At 56.7% G+C, this 19,342-nt stretch overlaps 1 protein-coding gene across 15 annotated transcripts in view; it reads left to right on the forward strand.

Annotated features, from left to right (window-relative positions):
- Positions 1-16,823, forward strand: part of ANO1 (anoctamin 1) — a 160,794-nt gene extending 143,971 nt beyond the window's left edge. For all 15 annotated transcript variants that reach the window (XM_073809310.1, XM_073809312.1, XM_073809315.1 and 12 more), the window contains 4 exons: positions 6,920-6,972; positions 9,013-9,197; positions 13,429-13,534; positions 15,178-16,823. In XM_073809310.1, the coding sequence (XP_073665411.1) occupies positions 6,920-6,972; positions 9,013-9,197; positions 13,429-13,534; positions 15,178-15,426 (593 nt within the window). In that variant the 3' untranslated portion in view covers positions 15,427-16,823. The remainder of the gene's footprint in view (positions 1-6,919; positions 6,973-9,012; positions 9,198-13,428; positions 13,535-15,177) is intronic.
- Positions 16,824-19,342: the final 2,519 nt, after the last annotated feature.

Raw genomic sequence — 19,342 nt, forward strand, 5'->3', positions numbered from 1 at the left:
GTGCTGCTCCAGGAGGCCCACAAGGTACATTCCCTCTGGTGGCCCTCAGCACCCCTGCCCCTCCCCGGCTGTCTGCGTGGCCCCAGAGCACAGAGCCAGACCAGCTCATAGTAGCTGCTCAGCAGTGCCTTCCTACAGAGGGTATCGTTTAGTCATTTAACGTTCACAGAAGAGTAAAGGAAGGAGGGAGCCCCCTCCCAGCAATGAAGGAAGAGCATCGTGTCACCTGCCTGTTGGGTCAGGGCCGAGAGCAGCCTGGGCTTTTTAACCCCGAGTCACTAAGGCGCTCCTCATCCACGTGGAAGAGGGGCTTGGGGTTGGGGGACGTTTAACACCAGCATAAGGACTAACTTTCGAATAGTCAAAGGTGTCAAAAGTGGAACCGACATCCTTGTGGAGTGGTGAGCTCCCTGTCACCAGAGGCATTTAAGCATATGTGGGTGCCCGTCTGTCCAGGAGTGGAGGGATCTAGTAGGCAGGGCTCAGAGCCCCATGCACGCCTTTGCCACAGCTAGCCCCCACCAGCAAGGACGATTCTCATCGTATCTTAAAGGGAATCAACTTAATCCAGAACCCAATTTTCAGGGTGAAAACAAAAAAGTCTTTATTGGGATTTTATCTTGAAATGAGATGGAAAATTACAAAATATATTTGTTTTATCTCCTATTGAACACAATTTTAGTTACAACAGCACCTGTGCTAGTTCTGTGCTGGTTCCTGGAACAAACAAGATTGAATTGTGTGTTAGGGATGTTATCTGTCATTTTACCAAAATAAGGTTTGCACACCAGCGAGATAGATCTTTGGGTTGGGCTTTTTTTTTTAAATAAATTTATTTATTTTTATTTATTTTTTGCTACGTTGGGTCTTCGTTGCTGCGCACGGGCTTTCTCTAGGTGTGGCGAGCGGGGGCTACTCTTCGTTGCGGTGCACGGGTTTCTCATCGTGGTGGCTTTTCTTGTTGCAGAGCACAGGCTCTAGGTGTGCAGGCTCAGTAGTTGTGGCTCGCGGGCTCCAGAGCACAGGCTCTGTAGTTGTGGCGCACAGGGTTAGTTGCTCCGCGGCACGTGGGATCTTCCCGGACCAGGGCTCGAACCCGTGTGCCCTGCATTGGCAGGCGGATTCTTAACCACTGCGCCACCAGAGAAGTCTGGGTTGGGCTTTTGTAGCCCAAATATAATCTTGCAAAAATGCAGGGGCTTCGTCACTCCTTCCAAAACCTTCTCTCGCCCTTGGCATTGGGTCGCCCTTGTTGAAAACGCCCCTGAGACCATTGCATCCCCAGCCAGGGGCTCCTTGGCCCGTGCTGGGCCCCATGGTGCGGCCCCCACCCACTGATGATGCCAGGCCCACTGATTCTCCACCATCCACCCCCGCCCCCCGAGAAGCCTGGAGTCCGGCTTTACACGGTGCAGCCTCTCGGGTTGAACCGGATGCAATCGCCGTTCTCACGGTTCAGACGCGCTCAGATATCGGTGATTTCACCTGGTTCACGTTTGTGCTCTGGGCTCCGTGATGTCACCTGCCGGCCCCAGGCTTAGAGAGGGTCCAGGCACGCTCGCTGCTCCACCAGGAGGGACGTCTAAGCCCAGCTGCAGTACAGAGGTCATCGCCCTGTGTTTTGACACTTTAGTCTCTCCTTCCTATCTGGACGACCCAGACAGTCAGCAAAGACCCGGCAAACAGATGTCCTCCGTCCTAGACTTCGTTTATGATTTTAAAGGATTTTAAGGCCCCAGAACTCACTGGCCCTGTGAAGTCCCTTCTGGCTCCCTGATTCTGCCTCATCTGTGGCCTTGGAGCGAGCCTTCGCTCCTCACACCACACCCCTACGTAGCCGGGAGGGCCGTGGCCACAGGGCCGGGGGGGACAGCAGTCCAAAGCAGTGGGTTTGCTGCTGCACTGAGTCAGAGCCCGGCTCACGTTTCCATGAACGGCCGGAGAGTAAACGTTTTTGTCTCTGTGGACTGAAGTGATGTGCAGAATTCTCACCGAAAGGCTAAGTTTCTCACGCTTTTTTCACTCACACTTGAAAATGCAAGAGCTATTCTTTTCTCGTGGGTCATCCAACAACACCAGCCGTGCACTGATTTGGGCCACAGGCCGTGTTTGCAAATCCCCGCCTCGAGATCAAGGTGACGCGGAACCCAGGGCTCTCGGAAGCGTACCTTGCCCTGCTCTGAGGACGACCCCAGAGAGCTGTGCCTGGCATTGAACTTTCTCTGGGGCTTTCAGCTGTTGAGTCCCCCCAGGAGCCTCGTGGGGAAGCTGGGGCAAATCCTCGGTCCCATTTTCCAGATGGGGAGACTGAGGCCAGGTGGTTAGCGGAGCTGAGCTGGAAGTGGAGCGCTCAAGCCCTCGGCCCCTCCCGGCACACCTCCGTGAGGTGCACGCCTGAGGCCTGCATGGGGCAGACGGTCATCCCACCAGGCGCTCCCTGGACAGTCCTTGGGAATCCTGAGCCCATGCCCAGCGGCCGTGAAGAAAAGAGCGTCGCCTCCCGCCACTTGTTGCTTACAAAGGCCCGATTCTCAGGCGCCCGGAGGCCCCAGGCGTGTCCACGGCGGCCAGAGTTTGCTTTGGCATCTGTGCCTGGCAGAGCCGTGGCCGTGTCCTGTAGCAGCACCCAGAGCCTGCAGCCCCCCAGGGTGGAAGGGAGCACCAGGGCGCCACGCTGCCACCGGCCCTCCGCGGCCCTGGTGGGCGTTGTCATTCCCACCACGAGCAGGGCTTGGATCGTATCCTCAGGGTTTCTGATCGCGGCTCCTCGATCATTCCCAGTCCTTACGGACTGGCTGCTCCCTTCCTGGTTCCTGCCTGGTCAGCTGGAGCATAATCTGGGTTTGTTTATGGCCTCCTCCACGGTAACCTTTCCTTGAAGAGGCTTTTGTATTCCTCCTGTGATCCGTGCAGGGCCCTGAGGGGACAGAGGGCCCCAGGGGCCCCCATGACCTGCACCCACGGCGCCAGGGGTGTCTGGAGGAAGCTCTGCCACAAAGCACAGGCGCCGCGACTGCCCTGCTTGGCCCTGGAGGGGGGGGGGAGGGGGGGGGCGTGGTGAGTGGCTGCAGTGACCCAGCCGCGTGCGCACATGGGAACCGGCTCCAGCATCGCCGTCCCGGACCTTTGACTCCAGACCAGCATGCTTCCTGCCCTCATGCTCATTCCTCAGAGCCTTCCGAGTGAGGAACTCTGCCTGAGCTCGGCTCCCGGGTGCTGAGAGTTGACAGGCGCGTCTAAACACCTCCCTGACGTGTGCTTGGAAACGGGGCTTAGCGTCTCCTGGGACAGCAGTGATGCCTTGAAGAAGGCCGATGGAAATGAGGCATCTCCCCCCGCGAGATTTTCATAAGCGAAGCCAAGATTTGTCCCAAACAGCATCAGCCCCTTGTACCTCGAGGTCGTCAGAGCAATGATTCTTATCCTGGAGTGCAGTGTGTGTCTGAATAGCTTGGAGGGTCAAGGCTCCAGAAGAGGTGATCCTGCGGGCCGGAGCGGCGTCCGGGTTCTGCACTTTTGCAACAGGAGCCCACGGTTCTGGAGTGGGGATCGCACAGAGGACCGTCGGCCCGGACATAAAGGCACTGCGGGACCTGGAAGCCCGGCTCAGCCCCGGGCCGTGGAAAGCCCTCGCTGGCCCATCCGTCTCCCACCTCAGCAGCCCCGTTTTCTGTTGTCACCTGTCTCAGCCCGTTGGACCACGGCCTCGGCCGGCCGCAGACTCATTTCCTCCTGCTGTGCTCAGGAGCCGCCCCCCGAGGCAGCCCCCTGCCCGGAAACCTCAACTTGCCAGGCTCACCGGCACCCTGGCCCCCCACTCGGAGTCCTCAAGCTCAGAGCCCTCGGGGCCAGGCGGGGCCGCAAGAAGGAGTGGACGAAACATACACAGCAGGCGTGCTTGTTCCCATGAAACACCCTACCCTCGGGGTTTTTTTGTCTCCCCACTTTAGTCAGGTCTGGGTTTGGATAAATGTTTCTCTAAGCAACTGGTGGTGATAAAGGAGTTGCCTTGGTACAGAGAGACCTGCAGTGCATTGTGTGGCCTGAAGGAGGCGCCGCTGCCAGCCACGGCCAACTGTCGTCCTGGAGATGCCAGCCCGCTGCTGACCCAGAGCTGAGGCCCCTTTAGAAGCAGCAAGTTTCACTTTTTAAAAACACGTCATCCTGGTCTGTGAACATCCGTCAACATTTTTTTTTCTATTTGCATTGTATCTTTCTTTTTAACGTCTTTATTGGAGTATAATTGCTTTACAGTGGTGTGTTAGTTTCTGCTTTATAACAAAGTGAATCAGTTATACATACACATATGTTCCCATATCTCCTCCCTCTTGCGTCTCCCTCCCTCCCACCCTCCCTATCCCACCCCTCTAGGTGGTCACAAAGCACAGAGCTGATCTCCCTGTGCTACGCGGCTGCTTCCCACTAGCTATCTACCTTACGTTTGGTAATGTATATATGTCCATGCCACTCTCTCGCTTTGTCACAGCTTACCCTTCCCCCTCCCCATATCCTCAAGTCCATTCTCTAGTAGGTCTGTGTCTTTATTCCCGTCTTACCCCTAGGTTCTTCATGACCCTTTTTTTTTTTCCCGTGGATTCCATATATATGTGTTAGCATACGGTATTTGTTTTTCTCTTTCTGACTTACTTCACTCTGTATGACAGACTCTAGGTCCACCCACCTCACTACAAATATCTCAATTTCGTTTCTTTTTATGGCTGAGTAATATTCCATTGTATATATGTGTCACATCTTTATCCATTCATCCGAGGATGGACACTTCCATATCCTGGCTTCCATATCTTGGCTATTGTAAATAGAGCCGCAATGAACTCTGTGGTACATGTCTCTTTTTGAATTATGGTTTTCTCAGGGTATATGCCCAGTAGTGGGATTGCTGGGTCGTATGGTAGTTCTGTTTTTTAGTTTGTTTTGTTTTGTTTTGTTTTGCGGTACGCAGGCCTCTCACTGTTGTGGCCTCTCCCGTTGCGGAGCACAGGCTCCGGACACGCAGGCTCAGCGGCCATGGCTCATGGGCCCAGCTGCTCCGCGGCATGTGGGGTCTTCCCGGACCGGGGCACGAACCCGTGTCCCCTGCATCGGCAGGCGGACTCTCAACCACTGCGCCACCAGGGAAGCCCTATTTTTAGTTTTTTAAGGAACCTCCATACTGTTCTCCATAGTGGCTGTATCAATTTACATTCCCACCAGCATTTTTTAAGCAGCGGGCAAGCTCGAGGAAACACCCACGCACCTGGATGTGGCAACCTCTGCTCGGGCGTGAAGCCTAGTTGGAAGGGCTTTCTACGTTCGTACAGTCACTCAGCCAACACTTAGCCAACAGCACCCAGCCCCACGTGCCAGGCTGCCTGCTAGACCCGGGAGGGATGAAGGATGTGCTCCCCGGGAGCGTGGAGTCTCCAGAAGGGCTCCCCGCCCCCGAGGCGGCCAGCCGTGAGGGTGGGCCCTGCACAGCGCTGACTTCGTACAGATGCGTCGTCCGAGGAGCTGCCTCTTGCTCACTTGCACCTCGAGTGCTTCCTTCGGGAGAGATGGGAAGGGTGGTGGATCTAGCGCCCCGAGGCGTGCAGGCCCCGTGACCGCCCTGCCACTGCTCCAGCGCGAAAGTGAATCAAACACCGCTGCCCTCGTGGGAAGACCCAACAGAACCGGGACGAACTTCGCATCTCGGGTTCGGTGATAGCCGGCACGGGCGGCTGATGGGCAGGGAGGTGAGCGTCACTCCCACGAGGCCCCGCAGAAGGGTCTACAGCGGGCAGCGTAAATGCTTGCTTCATGGAGTGGTACCCGGCGGCGGCTGGGGAGCCCCTCACGGCAGACCTCGGGTGCTGGGTCCCAGCCTGCAGCTTCCAGCTTCTGGGCTACATGGGCCTGAACTCCTGCGGTCTCTGCAGACCCCCAAGCATACACTCCCGAGACGGGCGCTCACTGCGAGGGCAGGAACGCCCATGAGCAGCTCTGTGTGCCCTGGGTGGAGCCCCCCAACCACCGGCCACTGTCCCCTCCAGCCCTTCCTGAGGAGTGCCGTTGTCACCACTCAGGTCTGGCTCCAGGCAGGGAGAGAGAGTGCCTGGGACAGGATTCCAGCCCCAGCTTTTCCGTGATGTGTGCGAGCCTCATAGGAACGCGGTCAGGTTGGGGGCAGGGGCACTGGGCGCCCGTCCAGGAGTCGCAGCATTGAGGCCCTAAGGAGTGGGGCTAGCCCTGGATAAAGTGCTTCTGTCCTGGGCTTTCTGGTTCAGAAGGGACCATCCTCTGTTCACCTGCGATGAGCTACAGTGCTGCACCTTGGGGTGATGGGAACAAGGGGGCATCCAGACGGGAAATGGTTTGTACCGCACTGCTGTCCAGTCATTATACCCAGGCCATGGTCCCAGCCTCACCAGCCGGGGGCCCTGGCTTTGCTCCTTGACCCTCGCCCTGCACCTGGCCTGTCCCTAAATTCAGTTTTCCTGGCACTAGAGCTACGGAAAATTCATAGGACATCAAACTTCGTGGTTTCAGTCTCCAGTTACTGCTGCGTGGGCTCTTTGGGGCAGGAGCTGCGTCCAAATTGAATCTTTGTCTCTCTAGAGAAAGGCTCCATCCACGCCGATCAGTGGTTTACGCAGCTTCACAGGAGATTGTTCAGAACCAGGGACCAGGTGTTTCTAAGCATCTCTTTGAGAAGCTACACAGTTTGCTTACAAACAGCTGACGAGCCAGTACAAGCCATGGGCTCCGTTGTCAGCCAGGCTCCCCCAGGTCCTCCCCAAACTATTCCCTGTTACCACGTGTCTGACCTGCCCCAGAAGAGGACCAGACCGGCCCCTGCGAAGGCCGGGCTGCTGCCTGCTAGCCCGAGTTACTGAGAGCCAGGGCAAGGGGGTCTTTAAACCTGTGCTTCCCTTTCCCCCAGGCATCTGGTATGATATCCTCAGAGGCATCGGGAAGCTTGCCGTCATAATCAACGTAAGTGACCGGTGACGTCAGGACCTCGGCCAGGAAGCCCGGCCGAGCTGCCCTGCGGCCGGGCACCCCTTCCCCTTCCAGAGAGCTGGTGCGTACCTCCAGCCTCGGAGCGGTTCCCAGCTGGCAGGAGCATCTCCTCTTCAGAAGCATCCCTTGGTCCTGTTGAGGGGTGGGGCGGGCTCTGGTGGGAATGACAAAATCTCCTCGACCTTTCTCTGCAACCGGGGGCAAAACCCTCCACTGTGCCCACCTTGGCCCCTAAGTCCCCTCTCTCCCAAGTCCTGAGAACAAACAAGAGAAGGAGATAGAGGCAGACAGGGAGGGAGAGAGACAGAGACAGGGAGGGCGGGAGAGGGAGAGAGACAGAGACAGGGAGGGTGGGAGAGAGAGACACACAGAGACACAGAGACAGAGAGAGACACGGAGATTCCTCATTAGCAACTCTTCTGCTCTTTTTTAAAAAAGTTAATTTTGGGACGTCCCTGGAGGTCCAGTGGTTAAGACTGTGCTTCCACTGCAGGGGACACGGATTCGATCCCTGGTCGGGGAACTAAGATCCCGCAGGCCACGCGGCACGGCCAAAAAAAAAAAGTTAACTTTACCCCTTTATGTGAAACTCATGCCCGCTCTTCAAAGAAAGTTTGAGAAATCCTGAAACACGGAGAGAAGAGGAACCTGCCAGTCGCCCACACACGCACACAGGCACGCACAGACACACGAGCTCGCTGAGGACAGTGCCCCGCCCTCCACGGCCCTGCCCCAGCATCTGGTCCACGCCTTCCTGACACGAGAACCCCAGGGGCGTCTGCAACGCCTCAGCCCTGTGACCCTCACCCCTCCACCAGCCGGTCAAGCCTGAGCCCCCCAGAAGCTGCCACCTTGTGCCTTGTAGGGTCGGGGATGGAGCGGGGGGCGGGCGGGCAGCTCCCTGGAGCAGATGGTCACAGTGTTGGGTCAGGGTCACAGTGAGGCCCTGACACTCAGTCCCCACGGCACAGGAAGGGTGCTCGGCCCGGGAGAAGGGACCCTCAGAGCCCTGGACCTGCTTTCCCTGCTGGCTGACAGCTCCCTGTCAGCCACCCAGTCCCGCTGGGTTGAGGCTTTGAAACCCCACTTATAAAGGGAGGCCGTGGCCTGAGCTTGCGCGCTGGACAGCGACAGCTCCGCACCCCGCCCCGGGCTGAGCTGGGGGCACATTTTGATGGGGAGAGGCTGGAAACACCAAGGTACAGCCCCTCTGGGGCATGAGCATGGGGGCGCTGAGAGCAGAGCAGCTAGGAACAAGCTGGACGTCTCGTGAGAGCAGCCAGCAGCAACAATAATAATAATAGCAGCTAACATTTATTGAGCATCTAGAATGCTCCAGGCCCTTCTAAGCCCATTCAGTGCACCCACCCACGAGTGCACACACGGCCCATGGAGGCAGAGGGTTATTGCCCCATCTTGCAGGTGATACAGCCGAGGCACAGAGAGGTCAGGCGACTTGCCCGAGGTCACGCAGCCAACAAGAGGCAGAGCTGGACTTTACCCCAGGCCGTCAGGTCCATGCTCTGATACTGGCCTTACACTGCGCTGCCCCGGGGACTGCTCTAGAATAGGGTGGGCTGGGTCTGAACTTCACAATCCGCAAAGCACTTTCCCTCCCTGCCTCGCTCTCTTTCAAACAAGCCAGGAAGGAGAAGCACCTAGAGCGGGCACTGTTAGCCCTGTTTGACAAGAGAAAATGGAGGCACAGAGAGGTCAGGCGACTTGTCCAGGGCCACACAGCCAATGAGAGGCAGCCAGCATGGTCCCCAAGCCTTCTCGTTCAGGGGCGCCCTGTTCCCAGCCCCCGGGCCCTCTCCTCAAGGCGCTGGAGGGGCCGACAGGAACGCCCCCAACCCTTCGTTTGTCACTCGACAAGCCAAGGCCTTGGGGTCATGTTTGCCAACTTGGGTCACGTGGCCGGACCCCAGGGCCAGCGCTGCCCTGGCTCAGGTGGGGCACGTCCCCTCCCCCTCCCAGCTGGCGTCCGCACTCACTGCTCTGTTCCCGCCCCAGGCGTTCGTGATCTCCTTCACGTCGGACTTCATCCCTCGCCTGGTGTACCTGTACATGTACAGTGAGAACGGGACCATGCACGGCTTCGTCAACCACACCCTCTCCTCCTTCAACGTCAGCGACTTCCAGAATGGCACGGCCCCCAACGACCCCCTAGACCTGGGCTACGAGGTGCAGATCTGCAGGTACCGCCCAGGCAGCTCTCTTTAAAGAGCCCCATTTGGTGGGCTTCTGCGAAAACCCCAGTTCAAGCCAGGATTCTTTCAGGGCACATCACAGAACAGCTTAATCTTGCTTCAAGAGGAAAAAAAAAATATCCCTGGGGTGGGGGTAGGATGTGATTTATTAGTCCTTTAACTAAGAAGTCCGTGATAGGCTTCAGGCATGGCGGGATCCAGGGGCTGCCTTGTCATCCGGCCCCATCCTGACACTGCCTCCCAATTTTATGCATTCCTGCATGTGGGCGTCATTTCCTGACAGGCAGTAAGCGTCCCCCAGCAGTCCTCTCTGCTCAGCAGTCCCAGTAGGGGGGCTTTCTTTCCCACTCATCAGCAGAAGTCCTAGGATTGAGTCTCAATGACCTGTCTCGGGTCAGAGGCCCATGCCTGAACCAATCACTGTTGCCAGAGTGTGCGGGGATCTTGTTGGCTAGGTCTGGGTCGTGTGCCAGCGTATGGAGTCATAGCCATAGATTGGGGGGCACCCCAAGGAAAACTGGGGTGCTGGGTGCTGGGCAGGCAAAAGCAACAGACGTCTGAGAGGGTCCAACCTGCGGGGCCCCATCAGCTGGCCAGACTCTCAGGGCAGGCAGGTAGCACCCCAGGAAAGACGGAGGCGGGGAAGAGGGTGGGGGCACGAGTGCGGGGCAGAGCCAGGCCTGGCTATTCGCTGTGCATCTTCCACGTGCCAGCCTGGCCGGGTTAGGGGCCGGGGGCTCAGGGCTGGGGCTCGGGCGTGGGCCACATGATCCCTGCTGCCCAGGGACTTTGTGCAGGGACAACAGAAGCATAAACAGATCGAGTTAAAGGGGTGGTAGTAGCCGGAAGCCCGGGTAGAGGGTGGAGGCAGTAGGGGTCACTCCAAGGGGAGGGGCAAAGCGGGTAAAAGAAGAGTGGTGAGCAGGGGCGTCTGTGGGTGGGAAACTGCAGCCTGTTCTGGAGCGTGAAGCGTAAAGGGAAACGTGGACGGTAGGGCTGAAGGTGCGGGCAGGGGCACGGCATCCCGGGTCAAGAAACAGAGGACTGTGGAGCGACTGGCCATGGGCTTTGCCATGAGGCTGAGACCGGGGAGGCAGAGTGGGGCACACTCAGCATCTGTGGGCAGTCTGCACCGCCTCCAGCCCAGCTGAGATTCAGAACACGAAAGACTGCAGGGGCCAGAGCACGTGTCACAAACCCACGCGATGACGCGAAGCCCTTTCTGCGTAGGGCAGATAATCTACCCCAAGGCTGTTTACTCTTACTTTGCCCATAGTTCTAGCAAGCTTACCTGTCTGTCTTCATACCCTTGCCCTAGTAGCAGGAAGCAGAGGAGACTGCCAGGGTCCAGGGTGCTGACAGCAACAAGCGGTGGCATGTGGCTGCTTGCAAAAAAAAAAAAAAAACTGGCCCAAGAAATGGAAAACCAGCACCGCGTGCGGTCATTGGAACAGGCAGGCAGACCTGTCCAGCACAGGTGCTACTGAGGGCTTTGCAACAGCAGATGTGCCCGGCTGACCCCGAGTGCTTAAAGAGAAATTACACGACGTGCCGTGTGTTCTGTGTCAGGGCAGGGACCACACCTACTCTGGGACCCGGTACAGCCAGGCCTGCCAACGAGAAAGGGCAGGTGACACACAAACAGGCAACACGACATGCTTCCCGCTTTTCAGAATCCCACCCACCGCATGTTTCAAGGCACATGTACGTGAGCACGTACATCACAGGAAAGGCCCAGGTGATCTGCTTCAACCCCCTGCGTGGTCGCCTCGGGCAGGGTCTGCCTGGAGAGCTGGGGGTCAAGGGCAGGGACTCAAGGTCCCTTCCTCGCCATCCTCCGCAGGCACGGGCCCCAGAGACCCCCGAGCTTCCGGTCCAGGACCCCTGCCGCTTCTCAGCCAGCGCTGCACTTCTCTCGCTTTGTTTGAACATCCCACACCAAGAACACACTCAGGCTGACCTATTTAACTCAAAATGAATTTTAGAGGAAGAATGATTTAGAACAAAGAAGGCAGGGATATAGGTGGTCATTTTATTATAAATTCCCTCAGAAATGTCAGTGTTGGTGTTTCCTGGGTAAGAATCGGGCATCGGGCATCCAGCCCCCGGAAGCACCTCCCCATCCATGCATCGGTCAGGAGTCCTGGCCACGCAGGGGGAGGCCAAGGAGGCAGAGCAGAGACCTGGTTTTTAAGTGAGAACCTTGTTACTTTTACCCCCACAGAGAAGGAAGGCCATGGGCCAGTCCACTCTGCTCCCTGGGATTCAGGCTTTAGCCAGGCCCACCCAACCGTTGCCCACTATTAAGTGCTGTAGGTGCCGTGAGCTCCGTGCTGCCGGCCGCCCCCCTGTCAAGCTGCCTCCCAAAGGAGCAGCACCCAGCCCAGCCTGGGGCAGCAGGAATGGGAGAGGCAGCTTAGCAGAGCTGAGCGCTGTGACCCCTGCTGGCTACCATTTATTCCTGCACTGAAACAGACGTGGTCTCATTGAATGCTCACAGCAACCCCAGAGAGGGCATTATTATTCTCCCCAGGGAGAGCTGGCAGGCTTAGCACAAGAGCAAAGCAAGGAAACTGTAAGATCATCTCTGATAGAGGTCAGTGCAGGTGGTGGGGGTTGGCATCTGGACGGTTCTTATGTAAGTGGGCTTTGAGGGATGCATAGGAGTTTGCCAGGTGACCCAAACACATTTCCCAGCATCCTGGTGCAACTGGCCTTGAGAACAGAAAGAAGAGGGAAGAGAAAATGTGTGTGGCTTCTGACGCTGGGAGAACAGGGGATGCCTGTTCCCATCGGAGATCAGGTGGTGCATGTTCTGCGTGGCTCAGCAGCTGGCACCAGAGGGTGTGTTCCCAGCCCAATCCTGTCTCTGGGGTTGGCAGCTTAGCTCTGAACAGGCCCTCCGAGGCTCCCATCCAGCTCCCTCAGACACAAAGCTCTGTGGGTGAGGGGCCCTGTCTGTGCCCCCCGCAAGCTCTGCCCCTGGAATGCAGGGGCATGCAGTAGCTGCTCAATAAATACTTGCGACATGACTAAGTGAGGGAATGCCAGACCGAGGCCCAGAGAGGCCAAGCGATGGCGCAGGGATGCACAGCAAGGCGGGAGCCGGCTCTGGGTCTATGCGAGGCCTGTGCCCACAGAGCTAGGTGCCTCCTCTCCTGGTCTCCCCACCTGGGCCTCAGCTTTTCAGTAACCAGCAGGGCACAGCTGCAGCCCAGCACCTAGAAACCGCCCCGGCCATGGCTTCCTCACACGGCTTTAGGGAAGCTTTTCCCACACAGAGGGGGTCAGCCCCGTTAAAACCAAGCACCTCCCAAATTTTGGGGTGGTTGGTGGGGACAGAACCCGGGTTCTCATCCTCACTCAGCGCCACATCAGGCATCTCTGGGCCTCTGAGAAAAAGGCAGACCTAAAGCCCAGGAGGCACCCACCACTCCCGCTGCACAAGGGACAGAGGTGGAACCTTGGGGGCCAGGGAAGTAAGCAACCTTGTCTCCCAGCAGGCGCTCATGGGCAATGTCTGGAAGTGATAAGAGGGCCGGGCTGGTATTTATTACACGGAGATAAGGAGCTAACAGTTGGGAGAGGGAGAGACATGCGGCTGGGGCGCTGGGCCCCGTGGGGCAGGGCGGGCCTGGGGACAGTTCCCTGGTGCCCTGACCACAATAACTGTATGGTTAACGTCGTACAAGGGCTACTTTGAGAAAACGTCTCATTTTTTCCAATAGTTTCCCCTACAGAGAAGGTCGAGACTGGAGACCTGGATTTCAGGGAGCCCTGCCTGGAGTTTTGTGGGTGATGGGGGGTGGGTTGAGTCTCTAGGCTTAGGGACCCCACCCCTCTTCAACCAGGGAGGCCCCACTTGCTTTGTGTGACCTACCAGAGTCTCAGGTGGGATTTCTTTTTAGAAAATGGGCTCCACTGCCTTCAAAAGTTTGGAACCCCTGGACCAGATGGTCCCGGAGCCTCTTTCTGTGGGCCCACAGCTGGACTTACGGGGACGCCCCTCTGGCCTGCCCAGCCCACGTGGGTGCCGGCACCCCGTCCAACATGGGGAGACTCCCTGGGCGTGTGAGTGGGCTGGAGGGGGGCCTCTTCCTCCAGGGAGGGTGCTGTCCTACAGTTGGCCCAGGGTCCGACTCAGGCTTTCCTGACACTCACAAGCCCCTCGGTGCAGCCAGACCCCAGTTCCTCTCAGAGACCCAACTCCATCTTGCAGGTACAAAGACTACCGGGAACCACCATGGTCGGAACACAAGTACGACGTCTCCAAGGACTTCTGGGCCGTCCTGGCCGCCCGGCTGGCCTTTGTCATCGTCTTCCAGGTGCGAGGGTCCTGTCTGCTTCCAGAAGGTTTGGGAATCGAGGCACCGAGGAGGTGCTCTGTGCCCAGAACAGGGTCAGGAGGCCAGGTGCTGGCTGGCGTCGGGGGCTCGGAGGCTGGAGGACTTGCCCTGGGCACCCAAGGGTGGGGAGTGCTGGTGACCCCAGGCCCTGGGCAAGGACAGGTCCCAGCCCCTCCTCAGTTAAAGGAAGGCGGGAGCGGGGTTCCGGAAGGACTGGGGTCGTTTAGTTAAATGCAAGGCATCTTTATTGAAGGAGACCTCAGTCTCCCCTGTCACTGTGCAGCAGGAGACGTGCCCCAGTGGACAGGGCTGGCAGGGAGGGACAGGAGGGCAGTGGGCTCCCAGCTGACACCAGCGCTCCCCTGCCCCCCCGCAGCAGGCAGGGGACCTGGCCCCGCCTGGCCCAGTCTCTGGGGAGTGGGGCTAACTCTGAGGCCTGAGCGATTCCCAGTGGACAGGACCCCAGACTGGGGAGTGGCTGATGCATGCGGCCCTGAGGTCCCAGCCAGGGAGGCCACGCTGGGGTTGCCCTCCTGTGTGGCCCCCAGAACCTGGAATCCAGGAACTGGGTTCAAGCCCCAGCCCTGCCCCTTCTACACAGTGTGGCCCCTGGCAGGGCTTCCGGCCCCCGAGGCCCCACTGCCTTGTCCACCAGCTTTCCATAACCCTCTGGAGCCAGAACTAGTGTCTGGGGCCCAGTTCCCCAGAAGCAGAGCCTGAGTCAAGGATTCTGGTGCAAGCCGGTCATTGAGGGAAGGCCCTGCAAGGGGCTGGGGGCACGGAGCTCGGCGGGGAGGGTGTCTGGGCTGGAGCATGAATCCCACCACACACGTGGGCCCACCTTGACGCAAAAGAGGGCCTTTAGTCTGCCCACCTGGCCAGTCATTGGCTGCAACCATCCAGGCTGTGAACAGGGAGACTGGGGGGACGGTTCCCTGGAGACGAGCCTCTGTGGGCCTTAGCGGCCAGCACCCACCACAGCTGGGGAGCGTGGACCCAGAAAGGTGATGGCGGATGGGGGGGCGCCAGCACCTTCCGTGACAAGGTGACTAACTCAGCCATACGTACTAATGAGTGCCGGTCAGACGGAAGTTTAAAAACCAGAGATTTCCGTTTTTCCACGAAAGCCAACTCATTTGCACCCTATGGACCAGAAATGCATCCAGGGAGGCGGCAGCCGTTCAGGGTGATCCCGGGAGACCTGACAAATGGCAGAAGGGCCTGCGGAATCATCAGAGACAGTTTAAGCTCCCTGCGTTTCTGGTCTCTTTGTATTTTGACTATTCTCCCTTAAAGCCTTAACACTTGTTATATTTGGTGATGGGTAACCAATCAGATCATTTCTCAAGCCTCCCAGGCAAGAGATTCAGAATCACTCAGAGACGTTTCCTGTTTACTGAGCTCAGATTCTTTCAAGAAAGTCAGCCACCAGAGGTCCCCCCTGGCTGGTTTCCTGTTTCATTTATACCTTCCGGGAAACCGAGGCCTGGGAAGTCCAGGTGTGTCTGAGGTCCCAGGGCCGGGGTGTGACGGGGCGAGGCACTGCCAGCTGGGGTGCAGGTGGAAGTGGCAGTGCCTCCCAGGTCCTCCTTCCCACCGCCTGACGGTGACTCTCCTTCCAGAACCTGGTCATGTTCATGAGCGACTTTGTGGACTGGGTCATCCCTGACATCCCCAAGGACATCAGCCAGCAGATGCACAAGGAGAAGGTGCTCATGGTGGAGCTATTCATGAGGGAGGAGCAGGGCAAACAGCAGCTGCTGGACACGTGGATGGAGAAGGACCGGAAGAAGGCGGAGCCCTTCAACAACCACAGCCCCACCCCTCCTGCCCCGCCGGACAGCCCCGACTTCCCTGGGGGCACCCCGTAGCTGCCGGGCATCCCCATCGACGACGCGCGCCCTCTCCCGGGGCAGGCGACTTCTCACAGCTCCCTGGCCCAGTGGTTCCTGGGTTTGTGGCAGGCCTGGAAGACCACTTTCTTCTGATAGGACAACATTTCCCCGTCTTTTTCTGTTTGTTTGTTTGTTTTTTTTCTTGTTTTTGCACAAAACCATTAGGCAGGGAATTCTGTTATCTTTAGGATTCAAGGTTAATCAGAATGATTGCTGGGGACAGGGTGATACACAGCGGATGCAGGCGCGTTGCGGAAGCGATGCTTGGAGTCTGGGGTCTCCTTGGCCGTTAGCGTGAGAAGCAGCTCCCAGAAGACATCTTCTTTAATCCTCCTGATGCCTTAAGAGAGAGGCGAGGTGGTATTCCAAGGCATTAGACAAAAGCTGGTGTGAGATTTGAGGGCAAACAGAGAAGTGGATGAGGAATAAACGATGCTGACACCAGTTCCAAAAGACATCACCTGTCTCTAGGTTGAAAAAGTGAGATTTTTCATCACCTTTTCTTTCCCTGGATTCAGAAACCGAGACACTGGTCAGAAAGAGAGGTGCCCTGGCTCTGTCCACTCAGAGGGCCAGGAAACTCTGAATTTACTCTTGGAGAACTAGCGGGGTGCAGGTGTCCTGAATGAGCGGTGACCGGCACCTCTGGGGTCCCCACCAGCAGCCATACGCTTCCCCCACCTCAGGGTGATAGAAAAACGGGCGGTGAGGGATTATGACCTCGGAGGCATTTCTGCAGACGGCTTCAGGGTTGCAAGAAGTCTTAAGGCTTCTGGGGGTACTTTTGCAGCTTCAGAATATTTATTGGGCTTTTTTTAAAATCAATTCTACAGTGGATGTAAGGGTTTTTTCTCTGTAGCTCAAAGGCGGAAGGCTTTTATTTTATTAGCTAACCAAATATCATTGAGAGGAATTTAAAATACTGTTAATACCAAAGATTTTTATCAATAAAGGCTTCTATTTTGGTAACACTTCTCTATATTTTTACTTACAGGAATGTTACTGTTGGACTATTATCATTTTAAAAGCTTGTGAAAACGAATCTCATAGCCGATAAGAATGATCTCAATTTGCAGCCATTATACTAACCGATGATCTGAAATTTCTCAAGCACCCAGAGAAACATAATAGAAATGTTTCACCAAAGGGAGGGACGAAAAGATAAACGTATCTGTCTTGAACGTGTGGTCGGTGAGACGCTGACATTCCTGTGAGCTGTCAACTAGGGGGGACGTCCGTAGGCGTAGCAGATTTTTGTTATTTGCTAAAGTCATGCAATCTGATGCTTCTACTTTCTCTTGTACAGTAAGTGGTTTGAAATGGGGTTTTTTGTATATAAACATTGTATTAAAAATGAGGTGATTACCAAAAAACCTTTTATGGAAACCATTCTTTTTTTAAAAAAAGTGAGTGTACACAAATCCACAGAGGACCGTGGCTGAACGCTCATCTGAATAAATTTGCATACATGACACCTTCCTCTCAAAGCCTGTCCACGTGACTTCTGCCCCCGGAAACTCGAGGGGCCAAGCCCAGAGTCCCGTGGTTGGACCTGCACATGTGGAGGGACCCATAAACCTCCACACCCTCAGCCCCAGACACATGGCTCTTCAGGATGTTCCCGGGACGTTGTCTGTCCGCGAGTACGTGCATGGGTGTGTGTGTGCACACGTGTGTGGTTTGCGTGCATGTGCGTTTCTGTGTTGTTTTGTCTGTGTGTGTGCATGCCTGTACCCGTATGTGCGCCGGGGAGGGGGGAATTGTGGTCACACCTTCCCAGCAGCCTCTTCCACAATACCCAGATCCCAAACCCTGGTGCCTGCAACCCGACAGAGTTTTTAGTATTTTGGATTTTGTGGACCTAAAATTTCCCCCAAGCCTTTTTGGGACCATCCCAGGGTTGCCAGTGCTTTCATTTGGGCCAGTGGGGGCACTATTTCTTTAATTCATTACCTATAATCACCATCATTTCATGAAAGAAAGACTATCTTTCGCACTCAAACGTCAGCAAGACCTCGACCCGCACACCCGCAGGGCCAGGGAGGGCCTCGGGCGCCCCTTGTGCTGCTGTGTCCCCAGGGAAATCTCAGCAAATCCAAGCTCACGAGGCCCTGGCTGGGCTCGGTCAAGAATGTCCTTCTGGGGAATTTGCTGGCGGTCCAGTGGTTAAGACTCTGCGCTTCCACTGCAGTTCCCCTGGTCGGGGAACTAAGATCCCATATGCCGTGCAAGGCGGCCCAAAAATAAATTAAAAAATAAAAGTTCCTTCTAAAGCTTTGGAACCTCTTCCTTAGTCCTGATGAGGGTGGCTCCCAGGGCCAGCATGGCCGGAAGCCCTCCCCTTTTATGGGTCCTCCCAGGGGAAGGATCTTTGGCCCCAGTGAGTACATGAGCGAACAGTCTCAGAGTGGGGAGGTGACTTGCCCAAGATCACGGGGCTCCTTGGCACCCCTTAGAGAGATCCATCCAGGCAACGTTCCAGATGAAGCCGCGAGCAAGGCAGACACGGCCCCTTCCCTCAGGGGATGACCTCTTGCAGTGGGCATCAGAGGCTGAACAAGAAAATGAACCCAGCACCAGATCATCTCAGAGGAAGGAAGGGGGCTAATGAAAATGAAACAGGGGTGTGACTGAGAGTGACCAAGCTGGGCAGGCAGGTCCCTGGAATCTGAACAAAGAGGAGCCAGAATGTAAAACCCTGGAGGAAGGCAGGATGGTTCAGGCAGCAGAGTGCATGTGCAAAGGCCCTGAGGCAGCAGTGTGCTGGGTGAGTTGGAGGAGCATCAAGAAGTTCATCACGTCTGGAGGGGAGGCACGGGGGGGAGGGGCAGGAGATGGGGCAGGAATCGGGGACCAACTTGCACCAGCCCCCGGCTTAGTGAGGACCTCAAGCTTGGTGGTAAGTCCACGGCAGGGTCTGGCGGTCTTAACCAGCGGTCTTAACCAGCACAGTGATGGACCTGATTCACATTTTGAGGTCTTGGTGGCTTTGGATGGACACTGCAGTGGGGTGGGGAGCCACAGAGGAGAGTTGCAGAAATTCAGATGAGCAATAATTGGATTTGGACGAGGGTGGTAGAGGTGGGTGGAAGAAAGCCAACAGATTAACATCACAAAGACCTGGGATCTGGCAGTGAAAGGACCCCCAGAGATGAGCTGGTCAGAGGGTGCCATTATTTCACAGATGGACACAGTGAAGCCCAGAGAGGGTCAGGGCTCTGCTCCAGTCACACAGCAAGCTGGCTACACAGCCATCCCTCGGACCCAGGCCCCTGGCACCCAGCACTGAACAGTTTCTGCTTCTGGTCCCTGGAGTGGTGTGGCAGGAGCTGGGCAAGGCTGGGCCCCCAAGCACAGACAGTGAAGGACCAGGGCCTGCAGGGGGCCTGAGGTCTGGGGCGGGGGACACTCATGCCAGCATCTTTTATGGGGACTCAGCAGCTCTCCTGAAGGTGGAGGCTGCTGTGAGCTGCAATCAGCCCAAGATACCTCTGTTTGTTAGGTTCAGTGCTTGTTAAATTTTTTTAGTTAATTTAATATATAAAAACCCGGTATATACACATAGAAATCCAGATTTGTATGTTCTCTTGAAAAATCATGCCATCTGATGACACAGCTGTATTTTTCACCATGTCACATTCTTGCACTCGACTGGAGACCGGTGGTGGCCCTTCTTTAGAAGGTGCGTGTCCTTTCTGACAATCACGGCCCCTCTCCCCACTCTCCCACTGGCTGAGGGGGCGGCTGAGACTGCAGCTCCTGGAGTCACTGGCCCTTCGAGACAAGCCGCAGGCCCGGTCCCTTTCCTGGGATCCAGGACCAGCTGTGGGCTTCCCTGGAACTGAGCTTGGCCAAGGTGTGTGCCTGAGACAGGGCTGTCCCTGCCCCAAGG

This window comes from Tursiops truncatus, chromosome 8, assembly GCF_011762595.2.
Source record: "Tursiops truncatus isolate mTurTru1 chromosome 8, mTurTru1.mat.Y, whole genome shotgun sequence".
Lineage (NCBI taxonomy): Eukaryota > Metazoa > Chordata > Mammalia > Artiodactyla > Delphinidae > Tursiops > Tursiops truncatus.